General features: G+C 44.4%; 1 protein-coding gene across 1 annotated transcript; it reads right to left on the bottom strand.

Moving 5' to 3' along the window:
- Window positions 1-1113: 1113 nt before the first annotated feature.
- On the bottom strand, window positions 1114-23318 carry AP1S3 (adaptor related protein complex 1 subunit sigma 3). The gene is made up of 5 exons (XM_077348896.1): window positions 23135-23318; window positions 9972-10150; window positions 6915-7023; window positions 5765-5902; window positions 1114-1537 (listed from the first exon to the last, which is right to left on the bottom strand). Exons 1-5 carry the CDS (start codon window positions 23135-23137, stop codon window positions 1502-1504), a joined length of 465 nt encoding a protein of 154 aa, XP_077205011.1. The 5' UTR covers window positions 23138-23318; the 3' UTR covers window positions 1114-1501.
- Between the last annotated feature and the right edge of the window lie 9 nt (window positions 23319-23327).

Here is a 23327-nt window from a genome sequence, read left to right as displayed (position 1 = left end):
AGAGAGTGAAGAGAGATCCATTTTTTGCCTCTAGGGGGCTTAATTTTGCTGCATTCTTTATAGCTATATCAATATGTTATCCATGGTTCCTCTTAATTTTTGTTAAACTGCCATGGGGGTGGAGTGAGTCCAGGGTGTCTGAGTTGGAATAGGGCCAATCAGGGTGTGGCCAGCTGGCCGCACCCTGATTGGCCCTGAGCCATAGGGGTTGCGCTGATTGGGGCAGCCCCTAAGGCTCTCGCCCTCCGTAGCTGCCAGACCGCTGTCACCCCACCCTGCACACATGCATGCACACACATATGGCTCCCAGCCAGCGCCACTGCCTTGCCACCTTGCTCCACCCGCTCACCAGCTGCCGCTTCAACGGGGCCATGCCGCCATCACATGCCTGCCCCCCACCCACTCACGAGCCGGGGCCCTCCCCAGCAGCCAGCCCCCCGAACACCCTACTGCTCGCGCCACGAAGACATTCTGCACTGGAAGCTCCAGGGCGCCTGGAGCTCTAGGTGCGACCCCGCCCACACAGCAGCTACCCCAGTGAGCTGATGATGATGATCAGAGCACCCCAAGCCAAAGGGGAATGACCCACAAGATATAATAAACTATGAAAAGGCCTCTCTTTGTTATAAAACTATGCAAAGCGTTCTTTAACTTAGAGATCACCAGTTCCAATACTTACCTGTTGTCCTGTGCTTGTGCCCAGGAAAATGGAAGCCTTTTTAGGAAAGGAATATGGAATATATTTACAGACCAGGTGAAGTGCATAAGATGCAAGCAATTGTCTGGGAGGCCACAATAAAAACAGCCATCATATGGCTGCAAAAAGAGTAAAGTGATGAGGAGAAACTCAGCAGGGGTAACTTTTCTTATCATGGCAGAAAATTAAAAACAAAGTTCTTCGGAACAAAACTCAGTTCCCCACAATGTATGTAAAATACTGGCTGAGAAATGCAACTATCAGTTCAATCTTACTTAATGCTTATGTGTGGGTATCTTTTAGGACCACAGTGCAATAGATGCTCTTGGTAAAACCAGGTAAAAGTAAATTAAACACATGGAGTATCAATATCCTCAAAGCTATCTTAAAATAAAAAATCATCGACTCAATTTTTTTTGCAAAATCATTATTATTAGTTCAGAAAAATGATTAGATTCAAAATAAATGGCTTTTTCTTTTACAAAATTATACAGAATTTGTCAGAAGCTGACCCAAAAGTCATATAAATATATCCTTCAATTTCTTGAAATGAAAAAGCAGGTAGCTAAGGAATGCCCTAATGACAAACGTTCAGTCTAGACAGCCAGAAAGATTAGGTTATAAGAAACCTGTATAAAATATATTACATGCATGTTGTTATAGAGGTCCTACTGCCCCAGACCTTCATCTCGACTCTTGCATGAGTTTGAAGTTTTTGCTTTTCTCAAGTAATCTGGCACCTAAAAACAGCAGCTTTCACATGTACATTTATGCAGCATCTTTTCCTGTCTATGAGGGTTCCAGTTAAAAAGCAGGCTTGCTCATATATTCTTCCATTGTCTGCAACAAAAAACAAAGCATGCTATTAGATCAATTGTAATAAAGCACACAGAAGTCTTTATAATTTATTGAGATACTTATATCATGCTTTTCTCCATGATGTGGATCTAAAGGGGCTTACAACATCTTTTCTTCCATTTTTACCCTTGGGAACAGATTTTATGAGTTAGGTTAGGCTGAGAGTATATGCAACTTACCCACGGTCACTCAGAAAGCTTTCATGGTAGAGCAGAGATTCAAACAGTTTAAAAGAAGAAGAAGAAGAAGAGTTGGTTCTTATATGCTGCTTTTCCCTACCCGAAGGAGGCTCAAAGCAGCTTACAGTCGCCTTCCCATTCCTCTCCCCACAACAGACACCCTGTGGGGTGGGTGAGGCTGAGAGAGCCCTGATATCACTGCCCGGTCAGAACAGTTCTATCAGTGCCGTGGCGAGCCCAAGGTCACCCAGCTGGTTGCATGTGGGGGAGTGCAGAATTGAACCTAGCATGCCAGATTAGAAGTCCACACTCTAACAACTACACCAAACTGGCTCTCCTAGTTTACCTCCTAGATCCCAACACTATAACCACTACATCATGTCAGCTCTCCTATTATGCCACACTGGCAAAGGTAGAGAAGATTCAGTGCCAAGAAGCATTTTAGAAGTTCCATCAAATTTCAAAGGGTTGAAGCTAATTGAGTCACTTAAGTGAAGATCATTAACAGAACATAAACGGTGGGCATTGTCACCTGGTAGGGACAGCTTAGAAGAAGGGACCAAGCAAGTACACTTGCTCTGTCTGAATGGGGTGCTACTGTTGGTTGCAGACTCAGCCAGTAATCTGGGTGTGATCTTTGACACTTCTTTATCAATGGAGGCACAGATCAGGAAAGCAGCGCAGCAGACGTTCTTCCATCTTTGGCAAGCCAGACTAGTGCCCTACTTGGCCCTGGAGCACTTAGCCACAGTTATCCATGCAAAGGTCACCTCTAGGTTGGATTTGCATAATTTGGTCTATGTGGGCCTGCCCTTATCCTTCCTCTTGATACTGCAACTGGTCCAGAATGCAGTAGTCAGAATCCTCACAGGAACATCTTGAAGGGCCTATATCTGGATTGTCCTCCAGCAACTACACTGGCTCCCAGTTGAATTCTGGATCAAGTTTAAGATTTTGGTGCTTATCTAAAAGGCCATTTGTGGTTCAGGCCTACATATCTGAGAAACCGCCTCTTTATTTATATCCCCAAGAGTGTGCTTTGCTCCGCTAATATCTATCAGTTGTTGATCACTGGCCATAAGGAAGTACATCTGGCCTCAATCAGGGCCAGGACATTTTTTGTCCTGGTCCCTGCCTGGATGAATGAGCTCCCAGAGCAGATACGGGCCCAGACAGAGCTGGCACAGGTCTGCAGGGCTTGTAAGATGGAGCTCTTTTGCCAAGCTTTGGTTTGTGAAACAACATCTCCTAATGAAAATAAGTTGAATAATAAATATATAAATTGAATAATAGATAAATAAAAAATAGAAGGGGATTAGACAGATTCACGGAGGAGAGGTCTCTCAGTGGCAACTAGCCACCGTGACTGAGGGGAACTTACTCATTCTGAGATACTAAATTTTCATATCCCAGAGCCAGAACATAATATTAGGTAAAGCTCTCAGTCCTTATGCCCCATTGTTGGCCCTCCAGAAGGACCACTGGCCAGCCACTGTGAAACAGGATGCTGGACTTGGATATACTATTGCACAGCTCTTCTTATGAAGAAGTTTCCATAGCTAGCTAGGTAGATTTTGGAGAGGGTTTATTCCAGCAGCCATGTCTACATAGGTCCTATTGGTGAAGCACTGCTCAACTGATCACATGCTCCTATCTTTTATCAAGAAAATATGGATGACCAGATGAAACAGACAAACATTCCTGGTATTTACTTGTCCATGTTGTTTTCTGTTTATAAGGTAACTAGCAAGAAAGCCCATTGCAACCATGAACACAATGGGTGCTAGGACCCAGGGGACACCGGCAGGCGCAGATCTCTCTCAGCAGAAGCCATAGGAAATAATCAGGGATCTTAGTAACAGGGAAGCAAGAGTCTTTTTCAGCTTGTCTCTGTCTGTCTCTCTCCCTTGCAGCAGGAGCCATAGCAGGTAATCAGGGATCGTTTGTGGTTTGGCAGGGCTCTCTGTTTCTCTGCCTGACTCTCTCAGGTGTCTGAGAGCAAAGTGGCTAGCATCCAGGAAGGAGGGCAGGAGCTGGAGAGGGAGGGCCAATCAAGGTGTGGCCAGCTTGGATAAGGATTTAAACAACAAATCAAATATGCCTTTAGAGGCCTCTGAGTCAAGGACTCGTCCTATTACAGACAGGAGTTGCTGAAAGTACTGCTAGCGGACAGGAAGGTTTGCCAGCACACATTTCTCATGTTAAAGCTCTCAGACAAGCAATTGATGCTTCCACTTTGCTGCACAAAAACAAATCAGCAAACGTAGCAAAGCACTTTTTAGGCACTAATTGACCAAGCTCAATACCCAACCAAATATTCGACAAATGGTGCGAGAAACTCATGAACGCTCCTGTGTACCAGCTAGGTTATTTTTGTTTCTAAATAATTCAAGCCCAGTTTTCAGAATGCCAAGGCATGACAGGAATGGGAACCATGAAGTGTGATATCTAAGGATGCATTCAGACAGAATCATGCAGTTGGAAGGGGCCATACAGGCTATCTAACCCACCCCCTGCTCAATGCAGGATCAGTCTGAAGCATCCATGATAAGTAACTGTCCTGCCACTGCTTGAAGTCTGCCAGTGACGGGAAGTTCATCACCTCCTTAGGCAGTCAATTCCACTGCTGAAATACTCTGGCTGTGAATTTTTTTTCCTGATATCTAATCATTATCATTCTACATGTAGTTTAAACCCATTACTGCAAATCCTATCCTCTGCTGCCAACAGGAACCTTTCCCTGCCCTCCTCTAAGTAACAACCTTTCAAAGTGGGTCGGGTGATTGGGGATTGTTTTAGGTGTTTTATGTACTAGGGGTTTTATGGGGGTTTTACATGTTATTACCCGCCGTGAGCCTCAGGGGAGCGGCGGGCTAGAAAACTAATAATAATAATAATAATTTTTAAAAGACAGCCATCATGTCCCCTCTCAACCTCCTCTTCTCCAGGCTGAACATTCCCAAGTCCTTCAGCCTTTCCTCACAGGGCTTGGTTACCAGGCCATGGATCGTTCTTGTCGCTCTCCTTTGAACCCTCTCAATTTTGTCCTCGTCCTTTTTGAAATGAGGCCTCCAGAACTGCACACAGTACTCCAGGTGGGGTTTGACCAATGTGGTATACAGTGGGACTATGACATCCTGTGATTTTGATGTGGTGTTGATATAGCCCAAGACTGTAATTGCCTTCTTTACCGGCATATCATGACGAACTCTCATTATGGAACACTTTGGCAATGTCAAGCCTAAACACTGCCTTGCACACTCTTTTGCCTCCTCCCCTCTTCCACATAGAGCTCAATTAGGCACTTACAATTTGATCCAGCCATAATACCTGAATACAGGCACCTTGGCAGATTCAGAGTCCCACCCGCCCAACTGGAATTCTAAACCTGTCTCAATATTGAATCCTAGTTTAAGAGGGGGGGGGGAAACGCCCCTTTGCCGGGACCTCCACCTTCTGATGTCAAAGCAAATGGAGCTGGAAGAAACTAAGAATATTCAACTGAGCTCTGTGCACAAAAAGAAGAGAACGTTTGGAGGAATGAGAGAGGTTGTTGTGCACAATACCAACTAACCTTGGTTTATTTCGAGTTTGTTGCGATGTTCTAATGTAGCCAGCCCGATATTTATACTTTGCAATATTTAAATTGTTACGTTTCTTGAAATCTGGCATACATTTTACTTTGGTGTAAAAATACATTGGATCCCTCTGCAAGGTAGCAAGGATTTCAGCCTCTCTTTTCTGCTAAGAAAGAGCCAGTTTCATTGGCAGACAAAGATATGCACATTCAGAAAAAGTAGCTTAATTGGCATCAACAGCCAAGAAATGAAAGCATAACATGATTATTCATACTGGGTGATTATAAGTGGAATAGCCTTAAAACTTGATATTTTAATTTTTGTGTTGTCTCTTAGTTCTGCCTTCTTGATATCTGATGTTTGTTCCTGATTTTAATGACAAGATCAAACCTGTAAATTTTGAACAGAACAGCAAAACACTGTACAAACCCTTCTTTTATCCTTCTCCTTACCTCTTGTAACATGTCTGCATCTTCTATGGCTTTCACTGCAGATTTTTTTGAAGTTTCTTGAATTTCCCCTCCCATTAGAAATTCATCAAGAATAAAGTATGCCTTTTCAAAATTGAAGATAATATCCAGTTCGCACACCTGGTGAGGATTAAACGAAAGTGCATTCAAGCATAATTTTATGGCACCAGGCATAGTAATTTGGACAGCATGTCAAGACAAAACCCTGTTCTCTGTATGCACCCTTGTGGCAGACTGTGAATAAAGGAAATACAAAAAGATTTCAGTCTGAAAATATGTTCAGATTCTAAGAACATTCCAAGATCATTTTCTTAATATCTAGTGAGCTAATTTTGCAGTTCTATATATGCATACATTGGTTTATTTCCATCCCCATGTTATTAAACGAGTAAGCAAAAAAACAGAACAAATGCATGATTTGGCATACTGAATTAACAAACAACAGGACGGATAAACAAACAAAAACAGAACAAAGCAGGAATATTCCTTGAAGAAGATTTTCCTATGGCTGCCCAATGCTTCTGCCATATCCCCTTGACATGCATCATTGCTACAGGTACAGTTGGCAGAGCCTACCCACAAGACAATGCCTATCCATAGGACATGGCGGCAACTAGCACTAATAATTAGGTTCCAACCAACCACAAGTGGAACTTTGAGGCAAAGGTTAGCTCTGCCTCCTTTCTCCTACATTGCAGCCCACCCCTCCCCAAGCATTGGCCCTGGGGTACAGGTGCCCCCAGGAAGAGCACTGAACATCACATAGAGGTCTACAGTGAAAGAGGGAATTGACAAAAATCTCCCACACATACCCCAGAATAAATTCACTTATTTCAGGGGAAGATGAAAGTAGGGTATAACATAATAGTGATAGCAGCACAGGTGATACCAAGACCACTAGCTTGCAGATGTCCCCTCATCCCCACACAAATTATTTTCCCTTCATTAGCTTGTTCAAAGAGGTTTGTTTTTTAATTGAAACAGAACATCATATAAAAACCAGTCAACAAGTTATCCTTGGCTCAAACGTCCAAAAAACAAAACAAAAACCCAAACAAGTTATAATGTACCTCAAGTCACTTCTGCAGAGAGGAACAAGAAACACTGGGTTTAAAAAAAATACTCTACTTACATTGCCAAAATATCTGTCCAACAATTCTACATAACGATGGACAACTTCTAGCGTCAGAAGCTCATTATCCTGGCCTTCAGTTGCACAGCAGAAATATAAACTAGCATACCTAAGTTATGAAAACATGAAAAATATTAAGATTACTTTAAGGCTGTACATCCACATTCATATTATAAATTATCTAAAAATGACAGCTTGTTTCAATGGGTTGATATATGATGAGCTAATTAATGTTCAAGTATCTAGAAGAGTCCCTCATTAGAGCTCCGGCCTTTTACAGAAATGTGCTACTGTAAATAGGACGATCATCATTTCAGATACACAAAAATGGATGGCGAATTCAGTGCAATAATCAGAAATAATGAGCATGACAAAAACAAAAGGTTACTTGATCACTGCATGAGCCTTTCTTGCAGCTGTGTTCCAAACTAGTCTGAATTTGTTCTACTCTCATTATGAGTTCAACTGATTTTGTTTTTAAGATGGGTAGCTGTATTAGTCAGTCTGTAGGAGTAGAGAAGAGTAAAAATCCAGAAGCACCTTAAAGACTAACCAAATTTGTGGCAGGGTATGAGCATTTGTGAGTCACCACAAATTTGGTTAGTTTTTAAGATACTACTGGACTCTTAACTCTTTTCTACTGATTTTTTAAAAAAATCTGTATAACTTTAAAATGGAACACAGACAATAGCTTTTCAGAAACTTGAAGACACAACAACAGGACCACATTGAGAAAGAAGAAATCTGGGTTCAAATCCCCTTGAAAATGCACAGGGTCAGTCATGCTCAACCAAACCTGCCTTGAATTTCTCTAAAGCTGTCCTGAGTTCCTATAGGGTTGAAAGGTAGCTTATAAACATTTTTTAAAAGTACATCACAGGATCATTTTGAGACAAAAATGGAAAAATAGGAACCATGTATGCTGGCCTGAGGTGCTGACAGGCAGGGTGGGATAAAAATGCGATAGATTAATTCAATAAACATGTTCCTACCATAAAGGTAAAGGTATCCCCTGTGCAAGCACCAGGTCATGTCTGACCCTTGGGGTGACACCCTCTAGCGTTTTCATGGCAGACTCAATACGGGGTGGTTTGCCAGTGCCTTCCCCAGTCATTACCGTTTACCCCCCAGCAAGCTGGGTTCTCATTTTACCGACCTTGGAAGGATGGAAGGCTGAGTCAACCTTGAGCCAGCTGCTGGACTGAACTCCCAGCCTCATGGGCAGAGCTTTCAGACTGCATGTCTGCTGCCTTACCACTCTGCGCCACAAGAGGTTCCCACCATAGGCTCTAGTTAAAAGGGCTTTTGAGTGGTACAAGAAAAATGAACTCATATGCAATGATTCCTTCATCATGCAACTTGGAAGTCTTTGAAAAAACTATTGTCTGTACCTGATCTTTGCTGGATATCTTCACACTCATCCTTCAGCCATATTCATCAGAAAGCTGGCTTCAGAATGTGGAACATTTTGGTACTTTATTTCCAATTTACAAAAACTGTGAAAGCATCCAGGCTACTAGAAGAAGAAATGGAATCTACTAGGTGCCACTCAGAGAAAGTCTACTAGCAATCAAAGGGACTTAAGTGCTTCATGGCAAGTCTAATTTAAATGGGAACTTGATTTTCATTTGAAAGGGGACTCAAAAACCCTTACATTTCTTTGCAAGGTATTCTAAATATTTAGATACGTTTGATGTATGCCAAGCTAATTCTTGAACAACTACCTAATACTTGATGCTCATCACTGGCTGCCTTTAAATATGTAAGATTTAGCAGGTACAGACTTCATTCAGTTAGGGATTCCACGCTCTAGGGAGGACCTGAAGATTCCCCAGAATTACTGCTCATCTCCAGACTAGAGATCAGTTCTCCTGCAGAAAATTGGTACTTTGGAGGGTGGACTCTATAGCATTGTACCTCACTGAGGTCCCTGTCCTCCCCAGGCTCCACCCTCATATTGGGTTTGGAAATACCTGCAGAGCAAGAAGTAGGCGGGATCTGGGGGCAGGGAGACACCTCAGTAGAATATAATACTATGGAGTCCATCCTGCAAGCAGCCATCTTCTCCAGGGGAACTGATTTCTGTTACCTGGAGATGAGCTGTAAAATTGGGGGATCCTCAGGTCATCCCTACCCCCAAATCTTCAGGAGTTTCCCAATGCAGAGCTGGCAACCCTTCCCCATCCCTCACTGGTAGGCAGAGAGGACCTGGCAACCCTACATTCAACACAATGTCTGTAACTCCTGACAACATTTTGAGATTGCTGAGTAGAGCTGATTTCATCTTGATTAGGAGTTCAGCCAGCCAAAGCAGACAAATCTATAGTCTAATTTTTAATCAAGCCGACTTGTATTTACAAGGTCTAGACCAGGGGTAGTCAACCTGTGGTCCTCCAGATGTCCATGGACTACAATTCCCATAAGCTCCTGCCAGCATTTGCTGGCAGGGGCTCATGGGGATTGTAGTCCATGGATATCTGGAGGACCACAGGTTGACTACCCCTGGTCTAGAGCAGTGGTCCCCAACCTTTTTATCACCGGGGACCACTCAACGCCTTTTACTGAGGCCCGATGGGGGGGGGGTAGTTCACTCATCTACTCTCAACCACTGCCCTAACGGTCTCTGATCGCTACGGTAATGTTTAAACATCCCTTCAAAATAAGATACAGACACGCCACAGCGATGAACATAAGGAACATTTTATTTTCATGGAAATTTTAACTCATGACAATGACAAATCAATGGGAACCCTGAGCTTGTTTCTCTACAACAAGATAGTCCCATCTGGGAGTGATGGGAGACAATGACACCCGAGGTGTGTTGTATAGGGCCGGGGGGGGGATGAAGTAAAGGGCCGGGGGGGGGGGGGAGAAGGCATCCTTCGGGGCCCACCTCCAATTAGTCGAAGGACCACATGTGGTCCGCAGCCCACAGGTTGGGGATCGCTAGTCTAGAGCACAGCCACTCTTTTATAAGTGTATAATCTTTTCTTCTCGGAAACCTCACTGGAACAGATACAATTTGTGGGAACAGCTGACTTATAAAACTACTCACACCTTTTGTAAACAAGCTTGAGATCTTTCCAGTCCACAAAACTGCTCATTTTGGGATTGCGAGCCAGAATAATCTGTACAATTTCTCGGGTGATCTTTTTCTTTTCTTTGTCAGGCAGTGTAATAAACCACTTCTGAAGTCTTAATTTCCCTTGTCGGCTGAAGAGGAGTACAAAATGTATCTAGAGTAAATAGAACAAAATTTGGTAATATAGAGAGAAAAACCATAGGCTGATGAAACTGAAATTCAGCAAAAAATTGCCGGTTACCGAAGAAAACAAGAGACGGAGCCATTGTATCTTTGAACGGCACATGAGCACAAAGAGAAGAGTTAGTGCCTTTGTTAAGTGCTCCCCATTTTTATAAGCTGTGCTACCTTGAATGGTTAATTCCATTTGGATGAGGACACATCAGAACCTTACGATGCTTTTGCAATATTTGTTTTATTTTTAGATGACAACAAAGGCACACTGGTACAAGGCACATCTGTCACTTTACATAAGATTTTCATAGAGAGAAGCTGATACATCATGGGGTGTAGGATTAGCTCACAGCAGTCTCTGTCTGATTCTCCCTCTCTCTTCCACACCCCAAGACTGGTTATCCTCCACCAACACATATGCCCGCTCCTCCCTGGAGCTAGGAGGGGTCACCTTTTCCACCTCTCACAGTACTTGAGCAGAGTTATTAGGGGATTTCCCCCCTAACAATTAGCATGGAAATACCAGACAACTACTTTGGCCCATTAACTTAGCAGAGGATTAATGAGGCAGCAGCCACAACAGTGCAATAACTACAGGCTGCCATGTTAAATTCTCACACACAGTAAAACTGCATTGAATGCTCCTGGTTTTATTGCAGACTAAATTCACTTTATACTATTAGAGTTTCCATTGCCCTGCTCCTACACATTATTATTATTGTTTATTGACACAATTTATGCTCAGTCTTTCTGCCTTCTTCAGGACCACTAATACAGCTAACATTACATACAAAAACACAACTTTAAAACCAATAAAAATAAAAACACATTACAGCTCAATTCAAACACAGCTAAACATACATACAGAAACACTTTAAAAATCAACAAAACACAGGAAAGGAAGGGGGAAGGGATCATTGAGGGAATGGCAGACAAAAGAAATGTCCTCACCCACTGGCGGAAGATGACAACAGAAGGGGGACAGTGTGAATTTCTTTAAGGCTCTTTCCTGAGTTGTCACCCACCTACTCTCAGAAGGCAGAAGCATCTGAAGATAACCATAGTAGTTGGCTAGGTTCCAAAGGGAATAGGCAGTCCTTCGGGTATGTTTGTGCCAAGCCAGAGTTTTAAAGGTCAATATCAGCACCTTGAATAGTACCTAGAAACTGACTGGGAGCCAGTGTAGATGGGCCAAGGCTAGAATTCAGGTCGGAACAAAACCTATGGGTGCCAATTCCCAGTTGGGGTCAGGACATCCCTGGTTTGGAGGTTCCCCCCCATGCCCCAATTTTAAGGCTCTAAGAAACCAGGGGAATTTACCAGGCACAGGGAGAGAACAAACAGGATGTATCCCTGCATCGCCTGGAAATGACATAGGGATGTTGGTGACGATGGGAGGCAACACTCTGGTTTGGGTGCAGAATTCTATGGTAAGAAGCTAATTCTACCATAGAGATTTTACCCACAAACTAGAGCATCACTCCTGACTTCTGGCTGATTCAGGGATGTTGTGTTTACTTCCTGATTCTTCCTCTCTAGCTCCCAGTAAGTTCCTCCCCATCCCCCACCAGCTGGACCAACCGACCTGGCTACTCTACTAGGTTGCCAGCCTCCAGTTAGAACCTATAGTTCTCTTATAATTACAACTGATCTACAGATAACCCGTTTCTCTGGAGAAAATGGCTCCTTTAAGCGTGGACTCCATAGCATTATACTCTGCAGAGGTTCCTCCCTTACCCAAACCTCAACCTCCCAAGCTCTACCCATAACACTCTGGGAATTTCTGATCTGGAAACCTTATCAGAACCACTGCAACAAAGTGCCTCCCAATCCCAGCCAAGAAATACAGCTGAAAGAGTCCCAAATAACTGGTCAATTCAACACCATAGAACTATGTTGGTACATTATTCCAATGGGTCACTAAATAGGCCACCTCCACCTGCAGGCCAGATCCCAACAGGCCTCTGACCACCTTCATTGCAGAGAAGCAGGTGGGAAAGTGTCATTTCATTCCCACCACTACATATGCTTTCAAATGAGCACTGCCATATATCTTTATGATACAGAGTACTGGGTTGCCCTGTATCTTGTTGATCTGGATCCCTGGTCTTTTCATTGCCCATAGCCCTCAATAAACCAATGGGCTATTTGAGCTATAATGCCTTAAAGAGGGCATGTAGGAGCAATCATAGCAACTGCCCAGGTAATTTCCTCATTCAAGGTCAACCAGGACATTAAAACGAATACCAACTGGGCACACCCCTGGAGCATCAGCCCCCAGAAGTTGGAAGCGAGACGCACATGCAGCCTTGCAGCCACATGCCCCCAGGTCACCGAGGAGGGCATTCCCACAGCGCCCTGGCCAGCCCACCACTCAACCTGGCCACCAGCTTGTGCAGTAGGCCGGCTGGCTGCAGGGGCATCGACCGAGCTGCCAGCAGCGTGCACAGATAGAGCGGCGGCGGAGCCCTCGGGGGGGGGGGCACTACTAGTGCCTGTTGCATTCCTGGATGCAATGAGCTTTAGGGCTAATTCAAAAACAAGATAATAAATCAGGAAATTATTATTGTATAAATGGTTCTGAAATAGGCAGATATACATAACTTTGCATTCTAGAAGATGGAAAAAACTGAACATATGTATATCAACAGGTAGCAGCAACAACTAAATCAAGATGTGGCAACATTCAATACCTTTTTCAGTTGTTTGAATGATAACAGCGATTACTTTCCACTGCTGCTAGCACTACATAAAGGGCTAGTGGCACACATTTTGAGAAAGAGCTGAAGTGCTCATCCAGAAAGGTGATGGAATAAACAATGACACACCTTTTGATGTTGTGACAATACACAAAGTGCAAGTACATAGTAAAAACAAATCAGCTGTCATTGAATATAAAAAGTCTAAAATGTAAAGCTTAATTAGGTACAAAGAGTATTTATTCATGTTTGGTTTATCAATTCAATTAGGTAGTCATGAACTTCAACCAAGTTCAGCCAACTCCATGAACATTTGAGATAGTGGAATTATTTGATAATTCTCAAAGTCAATGTACATTTGGATCCATTTGTTTGCTTTGGAACTGAGTCGCACAGAAGCCCTTCAAGTGACTTTCATTGTATTATCAGTTTGTGTAAGTATGTATGTGTGTGTTTTTATAGGGTTGCCAGCTCTGGAGACTTTGAGAGGTGGAGCTGTGAGTGGCCAGGATTTGGGGTGGGGAGGGACCTAAGCAAAGTATAATGCTATGTAGTCCATGCTTCAAAGCAGCCATTTTCTCCAGGGGAGCTGATGTCTTTAGTCTGGGGATGAGCTATAATTCCAGAGGATCCCCAGGTCACACAAGGGGGCTGGAATCCCTAAACAACACCTGATATGGGAGAATCTGATGCCAAATCTGTGTAAGGATCTGATTTGATGATACCTGAAATGCACGTTGGGTGGAAACCCCAGTCTAACTGTTTAATTGGTAATCCACCACTCACCTTATAAATAGTTGGGGTATGTGTGTATAGAGCAGCAGGTGCAGTTTCAGTATTTCCTACCTGCAAGCTCATGCATTTTTTGCACCATGGAACCATCTGATCCTGTCACTGCTAATGCAGGCTGGTTCCTGGCCAGACACAGGGTACCAACAACATGAGAAGCAGCCTGCCCACAGCTCTCAACAACATTTTTTCTACTGAAAGCCCATGGGGTGGAAGGGAGGAAATGCTGAAGCCCTCCTGCCACTGTACCGCTCTTGAAAGTCCAGTTGGCCCCACCAAACTACGTTTTTAAATGTGAGTGATGAATCACAGATTAAATCAGAGGGAGGTTGGGTAGAGTTTCCTGAACCCAACTTGCATTTCATGTACTGTCTAATCTGACTCCAAGTCACAAAAAATCTCCAGGTGTATTTATGCTGTTCAGAATGGGAGTATCCCTGCCCTTAAGAAAGGCGAGAAAAACCACCTGAAGTCACAGATTTAGCAATATCATTAAAAGTTAGCAAATTGTGAGCTATTTATTATATAAGTAAACTTCATGGAGATCATCTTTTCTACCTCAGGTACCAAAATAGCTTGTGTCACCTTTAATTTGGAAAACACACCCTGATGAATATAAGATGAACTGAAAAATGGCAAATCAAATACCATAAATATTTATATCCCACTCTCCTTCCAAGAAGATCTGTGTCAAGATTTCCCCATATATACCCCATGGGACCCATGTGAGATTGGTTAGTCAATGAACGTAATGGTTACATGAATATTTGAACCCAGGTCTGAATCCAAGTTAACCAGTCAAGCAGCTATACTACTCACTGTGATGCATTTCATTTACTTTCAGCCATTTAGCTGAGGCTGGCTATTACAAAAACAAGGAGCATTATCCAGCTTTATGGTCATACTAGGACAGTCACTGAGACAGTTACTATGATACTGTGATACTATGATAGGGCTCTAAGGCATGGTTTTGGGTGGATCATGCTGCATCCAGCATCCCATCTCACATGTTTAGTTGTGAAATTTATAGACACTTTTGTTAGCATAATATTGTGAATCATGATTCTCCATTCAAGATTACACTAAAATATGGCCATCTAGTTTACGTCCACTTCCTCATTTCTATTCCAATCAACAGGAAAAATCAGATAATACCCTTCCAAACAGAAACCTGAGCATTGGAACAAACAATTGTTAAGCAGCTGAGGAAATGACAAAGGACAATGTTTACTGGAGATTAAGACCCCCACATGAAGACTGGAGTTTTTCAGTGTATTTTCATTTCTGTTCTGAAGTGATAAATCACAGTGATACTGGAACTTATTCATTGGGGCAGCTTTCCACTGTGCTCTCTGGGGAATGACAATGGTTCTTCCCATTGTCAGGATGCACTGGCATGTGAAAAAACTAAAGCAACTGAGATTCATCTTGCTCGCTTGTTCAGGAAGATAGTTAAAATAGTATACATGAAGCAGAAAGTCAGTGTGTATATCTACAGAAAATGTCTATCAAGGGGGAAGAACAGAGCTCTAGTTCTTTCCCCTTTCCCTCTGCCTCCTAACCCTATTTCTACTCCTGTAGCCCTGTTCACAAATTACAGTGAACATATATACCTTCTATGTACATGGTGCACTTAACTTTTCTTTATATGTGCTTTGATTCTCAAGTTATAGTCAATGCTTATACAGCTGAACAAGTGATTCAGACTGTACATTTATCTGGGTACTGGTCTCCAGTTTTATGTGTAAAGTGAATACACATTGGCTCTTGTAGAAGAACAGTTGGGTTTTTGCAACCTTCAAGGCAGCTTATAATTCTCTACCCCTCCTCTCCCCACAATAGACACCCCCTGAAGTAGATGAAGCTGAGAGAGCCCTGAGAAAATTGTGACTGGTCCAAGGTCATCCAGCTGGCTGCATGCGGAGGAGTTGGGAATTGAACATGGTTCCCCAGATTACAAACTGCCTCTCTTAACCACTACACCAAGCTGGCTCTTGCATTCAGGATATATGGGCATTCACTGTGATATATGAAAAGGGCTTATATCCTCCAGGGTAAAATATGAGGGTAGCACTGCACACCATTGCCTAGTCTACCTTGTCAGGTGCCCTGCAAGTTTCCACGTCAGAAGTTTGTAATAACCAAGAGCACAGTCCTATGCAGATCAACTCCAATCTGAAATCAATAGGCCCAGATTGGACAAGCTCTGCATAGAGCTCTACTGCAAGAGATACCTGGTAAAAGTACACAAGGTAACATAATTCCAGCACAGTGCCAAAAATGGACTATTATACAGCATTTAAAGCATACATCACAAATATTTTCACATATTACAGTGGCTGCCAGGTCTGGGTTGGGAAATACCTGGAGTTTTTGAGGGTGGAGTCTGAGGACAGTGGGGTTTAGGGAGGGGAGGCACTTCAGCGTGGTATAATATCACAGAGTCCATCTTCCAAAGCAGCCATTTTCTCCAAGTGAACTGATCCCAGAAGATCTCCATCCACCACCTGGACGTTGGCAACCCTTGTCATAGAAGTTATTTAAGTAAAGGAACACAGTCCAGGTTAGGGGCGAGCAACTCAGAAAGGTAAGAATTGGAATCAGTACAATCATTCCTGGAGAGTTTTCTGTTCCCCAACTATAAATGTTTGGGCCCTCTGCTTGTTAATTTGAGAAAACAAACTCAACAGAATTTAACACAATTTCCCACACATAGGATGCTTCCTGATTCTCCTGCAGTCCATTTAGCACTTACTGTGCCATTGTCTGGCATAATTAAAAGACAGAAATAGCAGCACCCTAACAGGGAAGCCTTGCTTATTATCCTTGCCTCTTGCTCCAGGGCTGAACTTTCTGGGCCTGAAGCAAAGGCGTTTGTTGATTTAGGGACATGATTCACTTCCTTTCAATGACACCTCACCCAGCTGCTGGCACATCTCCACTTGGGGCAATCAACACACGGTTCAAAAGGTAGGCTCAAGCTGTGAACAAAAGAGCAGGCTGTGCTTTTCTGTTCTCTGTCTATTCATGTATCACAAGGACGTAATTAAAAGAGATACAAGTGGATTCATTAAGAAACAATCTACTAAATTCATTTGGGCTCTTGGATCTCAGCCTAATTGCTTGCCCATCTACAGGAACTACACTTCAGGGCTCTCAAGGCAGCTTCTGTTCACAGTATGTTGTATAGGATGGAAAGAGGCAGCCAGAGCATATAAAGCAGCACCTCTTGCCCTGGACTATGTGACCCAGATACTTGTAGGAAAACCACAAGAAAATGGCACCCAAAAAGTCATTTAAAAAGAAACACATTTTGCCTTGAAAAGATCTAAGAATTACCTCCGTGTAACTCATGGCCATATAGACCATACAAAATTTGCACAGCTAGGCCATCCATGGCAAGGAAATCTGTCTTTGCAAACTTGGGACTCTAGGTTTGCCCTCTCATGCAAAAAACGTAAAACCCCCCCCCCCAAACCCCAAAGACTAAAAAGTGTCTGCACGCACACACACACACGTGTGGAGGGTGAGAACAGAATTGGGGTAATAATCTGGGCTGATGTAACAACTCTATAAAATGCCCAACAGCTCTATGAGCCAGGAGGGAGTAAAGGCAGATACAGCATGTAGAGAATGGAAGGAAACAGGGCAGAGGGAAATAGAGACACAGGGGATGGAAACAGAGACTGCAGGGAGAGGGATAATGGAGACAACAGCAGGAGGCAAAGGGGGAGCAGAGCAAGCGGTCATGGAAGGCTGGAGAGGAAGAAAAGCCAGTGTAGGTAGAGAGGCCAGCTGAAAGAACATATGGCATTTTCCGTCTCCCGTGAGTCCTTGAGGGTCTTTGCTTTTTATTCTAGGCTCTATTAAAGATTATTTTTATATATTTCCAGCCCATTGCACCTAGTCTCCTAGGGATTAGAATATGCTGAGACACTGTGTAGTAGCAGTGATGGAAAAATAAAGGGGGGGGGGTGGACAGATGGGCTCAACGGATGTAATGTTCTGTCTGTATCAAATCATCTGTATCAAATTACAGATTTGATTCTATGTTCTATGTATTGTTTATAAGTTTAATGTAAACCACCCTGAGCCTCTGGGGAGGGTGGCATGGAAATATAATAAATAAAAATAAATAAAATAAAAATTCTAAGCCTTAGAATCTTCAGGACCTTCTTGCTCTGTGATATGAAACACCTGTCCTAAGAAGAAGCCTCAGGCTGTGACGGCAAGCTGGACAAGATGGAGGACTGGAATTCTTAGTGGAAGCTCCAAAAGAAAAGGAAGATAGGGGGTAGTAAGCTCAAAGGCAGAACATGTCAGAATGGATGGCTTGTAACTCAGGAGAGGCCTGGCTTGAGGGAAAAGCTGTTGACGCAGACAGGAAGATGAATAAATCTGACAAAGAGCCATGGTACAGGAAGGTTATGAGGGGATGCAGGCAGGAGATTCAAATCTGAGTCTTCCAAATCCTAGATGGACACTCTGATCCCTATGCCACACTGGCTTTATGGCTTGAGAAGAATGCCCAAGAATGGGATGTACATTTGGATCCATATAGTCCCATATAGACTTCCCTCTAGCTCAACAGGAAGGGTAAAACAATACTCTGCTAGATTTTAAGCACTGAGTTCAGGCCTGCATTTATACCAATGATTTTCCACATTTCAGCTACCTAATGCAATTTCTTCCTGATGTTTTCATATGATGTTGCACTCACACACAGACCATTCACTGCCTGTTCTTTCCACACACACAACTTTATTTTAAACCTGATAAAAATGGTGTTTCACGGGCAGGACGCTATTGGCACAAAGCAGTTCCTTGTGTCAGAAGAAGAAACCAAGAAGCATAAATAGAAGAGCCCCACACATTAGCAGAAGGCGTTTTAGGATCCAGTGTCGTGTCTTGTTGATTAGGAGAAAGGAGGAACTGGGGTGAATTCGCAGACTCAACGCTTTCCCACCCAACTACAAAAGAAGTAAGAGATGGTAGAGAAGGGAGAGACGGAGAGAGATCAGCTGGCAAGGGCTTCCTCTGTACACAGCACGGCTCTTTGTTTATTGTGTTGCGAAAATAATGTGGTACTTCGTACCAGCAGTCACTGAGAAACTGCATGTAGCCTAAGTCTAAGGAGACCCTGATGGCGCTAAAGCAATGCTGCTGACTTTAGTACCCTGTTGGGACATTTCAGTGACTAGCATGAAAATGTCGGAGCTTGGCTTTCTAGGTTATCGCTGTTTGCCATGTTGCTATCCCACTTGGCTGGCACAGCGGCAGACATGGGTACCTCTTTATACACATACACAAATTGCATACCCTCAATAGCAGCTCTTGCCTATTTCCAAGGCCAAACTCTTTCCATCCTTTCTCTTCATTGGCTGAGCAGATCATTGGTAGGGGCCTGCTGGGTAATAAAATATTGAACACTGCTATGTCTGTGAGGGAGATTGTTCCAGTTTCATTGGAAGCCAATATGCACACTCAGGGCCAAGAGCCGGAAGGATTGCATGCTGTTGGCAGGGAGGAGCAGAGAGGGTCACAGATGATGGGAAAGTGAAAAATAGGAGATTAGTCCTGCATTTGAATAGATCGGTGTTCTTTGCATACCATTCACAGGGACACAAAGTGAAAAAGGACACAGGCAATTAACTGTTTTAGATTTTAAAGGGCTGGGAAATAAATTAGACACATATAGGATGGCTATTGCCTTATCACTCCACCTGTCTAGCAACATTGCCTCCTGTTTGTTTTCTACTTTTCCTCCTTTGCTCCCTATTAAGAGATGCGGCTGTTATCTTTTCTATTGAAATTACCTGATCCCCAGAGCCAGGAACTTGCAGATTTGTGTTCAGTTTGATAATCAAAGTGCAAGCTTGCCATGTGTAAACAAGCAAATAACTTGTGAAATTGCCTAACATATAGCTGCAAATCACAAGGAGACCCAGTCAGTTCCTCCCCCCCCCCCGCCTTCTGCTAATCTTGTTAAATTCAGAGACTATACAGCCAATGCAGTTTTCGTATACAAAAGCAATCTGCTTCTGAGTCCCAGATGCTAGAGAAGAAACAAGATGCAAGGCCATTAGTTCTAGGCCCTGGTTTTGTGATCCTTCCAAAGCAAATAGCAAAGTATTGTAAAGAGAAACTGAAAATGAACATGGGGTGTCCATGGAAGTTCTTTATAATTTAACATTAGCCTAATGCTTTAGAAATAACCTGACTTAAATTCATGTTACTGATATAAGCATGCAGCTAGACGATACAATTCCCACTGTACCTCAGAGCACAATGCACATTTCCTCCTCCCTCCCTCCCGCACACAAAAGGCTGCTATTTTCCTTCTTCCTTTCAAAGTAGTAAATCATATCCTTTGTACTTATGTCTTCATATCATGCCATTTCCCTGTTTCGGCCAGCAGCAGCAAACAGCGTCAAGCTGGAGCAAGGAAACATCCAGAATGACATAAAAGTAAGAGGAAGGATCAACGTTATCATAAATCCCATGGAATGAGACTCTCATTATCAGTACAGCCCAAAGAACCCCTGAATCAAGGAACCCTTACAAAAGCAATGGGAATGGCAAGTCATTCTCCCCTCCTCATTGACAGAAGTGTCATTCCTCTAGTGAAAATGCCAGTGGAATGGCTCCAACCTCAGGCCTATGTTTTCTTTCTTGTTATAGAGGAAGTGGAAGAAGAAGAGGAAAGAAATTATGTTCTTCATTGTGTGTTCACTCCTGCCTCGTTCTCACTTTCCATTCATCTCATATGCACAAAAGACAGTTTACCACTTCTGTTTCTCAGTCTTGCTTAACTTCCATTGTGGGACAGCAGAAGTGCCTTGGTGGGAAAAGTGGAAGGGCCAGTTGGTCACACTGTCTCACCGCCCAGATGCCTTTTATAACCAGCTGAACCCATCCAGGCAGTGACTTTAGTGGAACATGGAGAAACCTCTTCACAACCAGCCTTGCCTGCAAAATAACTGATGTGGAAAACAAGGGCCAACAGCCAGACTATAAGGATCATGGCAGCAGAAAAGGGGAAAGTTATTGTTTTTCTTACACCTTCAATGCACAAGGGGAAAAGCGGTCCTGTCCCAAGAAGCAAATAATTTCAAACTTGCCTCAAGGGAAACAGAAGGAAGAGGAGGAAGCTGAGAGAAACAGGAAGAAAATGCATTCATTCTGTATCCCTAGTTGTCACCTGGCCATCTTCTCTAGAAGGGATGGCACTCTTAGACCGTTTATGCACTGGAAGTTTCATATCAGGCTGCAGCCTGGAGTTTTAGTTGTGGCAAGTTGCCCGACCTCTTCCTGCACCCACATGGGGGAGCATTTGGCCTGGATCCACCCACAATTTGTGCTCCTGCATGGGATCTGGGGAAGTGAAGTTCCCAGTGCATAAACAGTCTTAGTGAGCACAGACATAGACAGAGGACTGCCTTCCTGTCCTCTTGGACCCAATCAGATGCTTTTCCTGTGTTTTTGCTGAAAGAAAAGTATGCTGTAACTAAGCACATGACTCAAACTCCTTTGCAAGTTTCTCCAACTGGTCTACTATTTTGGATAAGTAAATATATGACGGACCAACCCACCATTTGTGTATTGGTTAAAACTAGCCCCGGAAACTAGATGTGTTAAAACACATAAAGCAAAGTTCATCCAAAAGGACAAAGGGAAGTAAGAGGTAGGTGGGTGAGAGATAACTGAAGACTTTTATGACAGGAAACTTGCAAATCCAGGAGCAAAATCCACCCTGTGCCTTTTCAGCCTACAGATGACAAGCACCTCATGCAAAAGAGAGGAAAAGTCCAAGCAGCCAATAGAAGCTTTATCAAGGATCAGGAAGAGCCTGATTTGAGCTCAGGAATGTTGTCAAGCACCCTAATGCCTGACCTGCCTGCTCTTTTATTTCACTGTCTTTGAAGCCTGCTGAAATTTGGGTGTTTTCACACATGTTGAATACCTTTTCAATGCAGTTTGTTTGGCAATTGTTTGCACGTGGGTGTTGCAACATTCAGTTGCAAAGAGCACTGAAAGACGTTTGAAAGTGCATGCATGAAAGTGCCCTTAGTCACGCCAAGGAATTTGTGATGCCATTCAAAGCGAAGTGGCACTCTGCCTGTGGACTTCAGCGGAGTGACACCATAGACTCCTTTCCTGTCCTCCCATCTATATAGGCAAAAATACATTTTAAGGAAGGTACAAAAACAAAAACTCAGAATCAAAGCAGAGGTCTGAACTCCTGGGTCTTTTCAATGTGGGTTTACCGAGGCCACATTTTACCAGCAGTAGAAATGTGAAGTGGGCACAGACAGGACGCTTGAAGACAAGACAAGGCACAACCAGAGTTGGAGAGACATTCCCTCTAAAGGGGCCTAGCCAGTGTTTGGTGGATGCCCTATCTGCTGGAAAACCAGAGTCCAATAGCACCTTTAAGACCAACAAAGATTTATTCACACCTTGAATAAATCTTAGTTGGTCTTAAAGGTGCTATTGGACTCTAGTTTACTTGTACTACTTCAGCCCAACACCGCTACCCACTTGAATCTACCTGCTGGAAAGTTTCCCCATCCTGCCGTTATCCTATCTGCAGCAACTTCTGATGCCCCCAAAGCAGGCAAAAGGGAAATGCAGACTCCCATCAACATTTTGGGACTGGCTGCCTGGGAACATCCTATTTCAAAGCTGCTTGCTTTTCTCCACAACTTGCACAACGCATTTCGGGGCAGCAGAAATCCTGCAGGCCCAGCTTCCCCAGCCATGTTGGAGAAAGCAGTCTCCCTCAGCATCCCCTGCCCCTGGCCTGGAGGAGGCCATTAAGATGTTCTGAAGAGTTCCAATTCGCTTACAGTCAAACAAGTTTCAATCGGATCTTCCTCTGGGCAAGCCAGACATGCCACCCCCAGGGCTGCTTCTGATTGCCCGTCTGGGGCCAGCGGATTGGATTCCCAGCCTCCACACAGCACGGGAGGCAGGAGACTTGAACACAAAAAGTGGATGGAGCCGCAGCGGCCGCGGCTCCTCCAGCCGGCCAGTCCCTCCTTCCCTCCCTTCTTGGCCCTGCATCAGCAACAGGTAGAGAGAGGCACCGCAGAGATAAGCCTTGGCAGTCCCTGAGAAGGGGAAGCGACTGGCCGCTGGGAAGCCTATGGCGGGGCGGGCGGGCGGGGAAGGGAGCCACCTGCAGAGTCCCGCCAAGCCCCGAGCAGCTCCCCAACGCACCCCCCGCGCGCGCCCCCGACGCCCCCGCTTTCCTCCCGAGAAGGCCGGGCAGTTCCGCGTCCCGCAGCCGCTGGCGGGCAACAGCGGAGCTTGCGCGGCGCTGGAGGGCGAGAGGCAGCCCAGCCTCTCTGCGCCGGGGCTGCTTCACCTGGCTCCGACAGGTGCTTCCTCCCGCGGTGCCCGCAAAGCCCCCGAGGCCGTCCGGCCAGCCCGCCCGCCGCGAGCCTTCCCCCTGCAGCGCGCCCACCGCTTACCATGGCTGCCGCGGCCCCGCTTCCCCGGGAGGCCCCCGCCCCCCCGCCGCGACAGGTGAGCTCCCAGCCGCTGGCCCAGCCTTCCCATAATGCCCTCCACGGAAAGTTTGAAACTCCTCCCCTGGCCGCGTCACTCCGGCAACAGCCCCAGGGGCCGCTCGGGCGGCAGAGGCCAGGCGAGGCGCCCCGCCGG

This window comes from Paroedura picta, chromosome 8 (assembly GCF_049243985.1).
Source record: "Paroedura picta isolate Pp20150507F chromosome 8, Ppicta_v3.0, whole genome shotgun sequence".
Classification (NCBI taxonomy): domain Eukaryota; kingdom Metazoa; phylum Chordata; class Lepidosauria; order Squamata; family Gekkonidae; genus Paroedura; species Paroedura picta.
The sequence above is the reverse complement of the archived record's forward strand: the minus strand, read 5'-3'. Positions and strand labels throughout refer to the sequence as shown.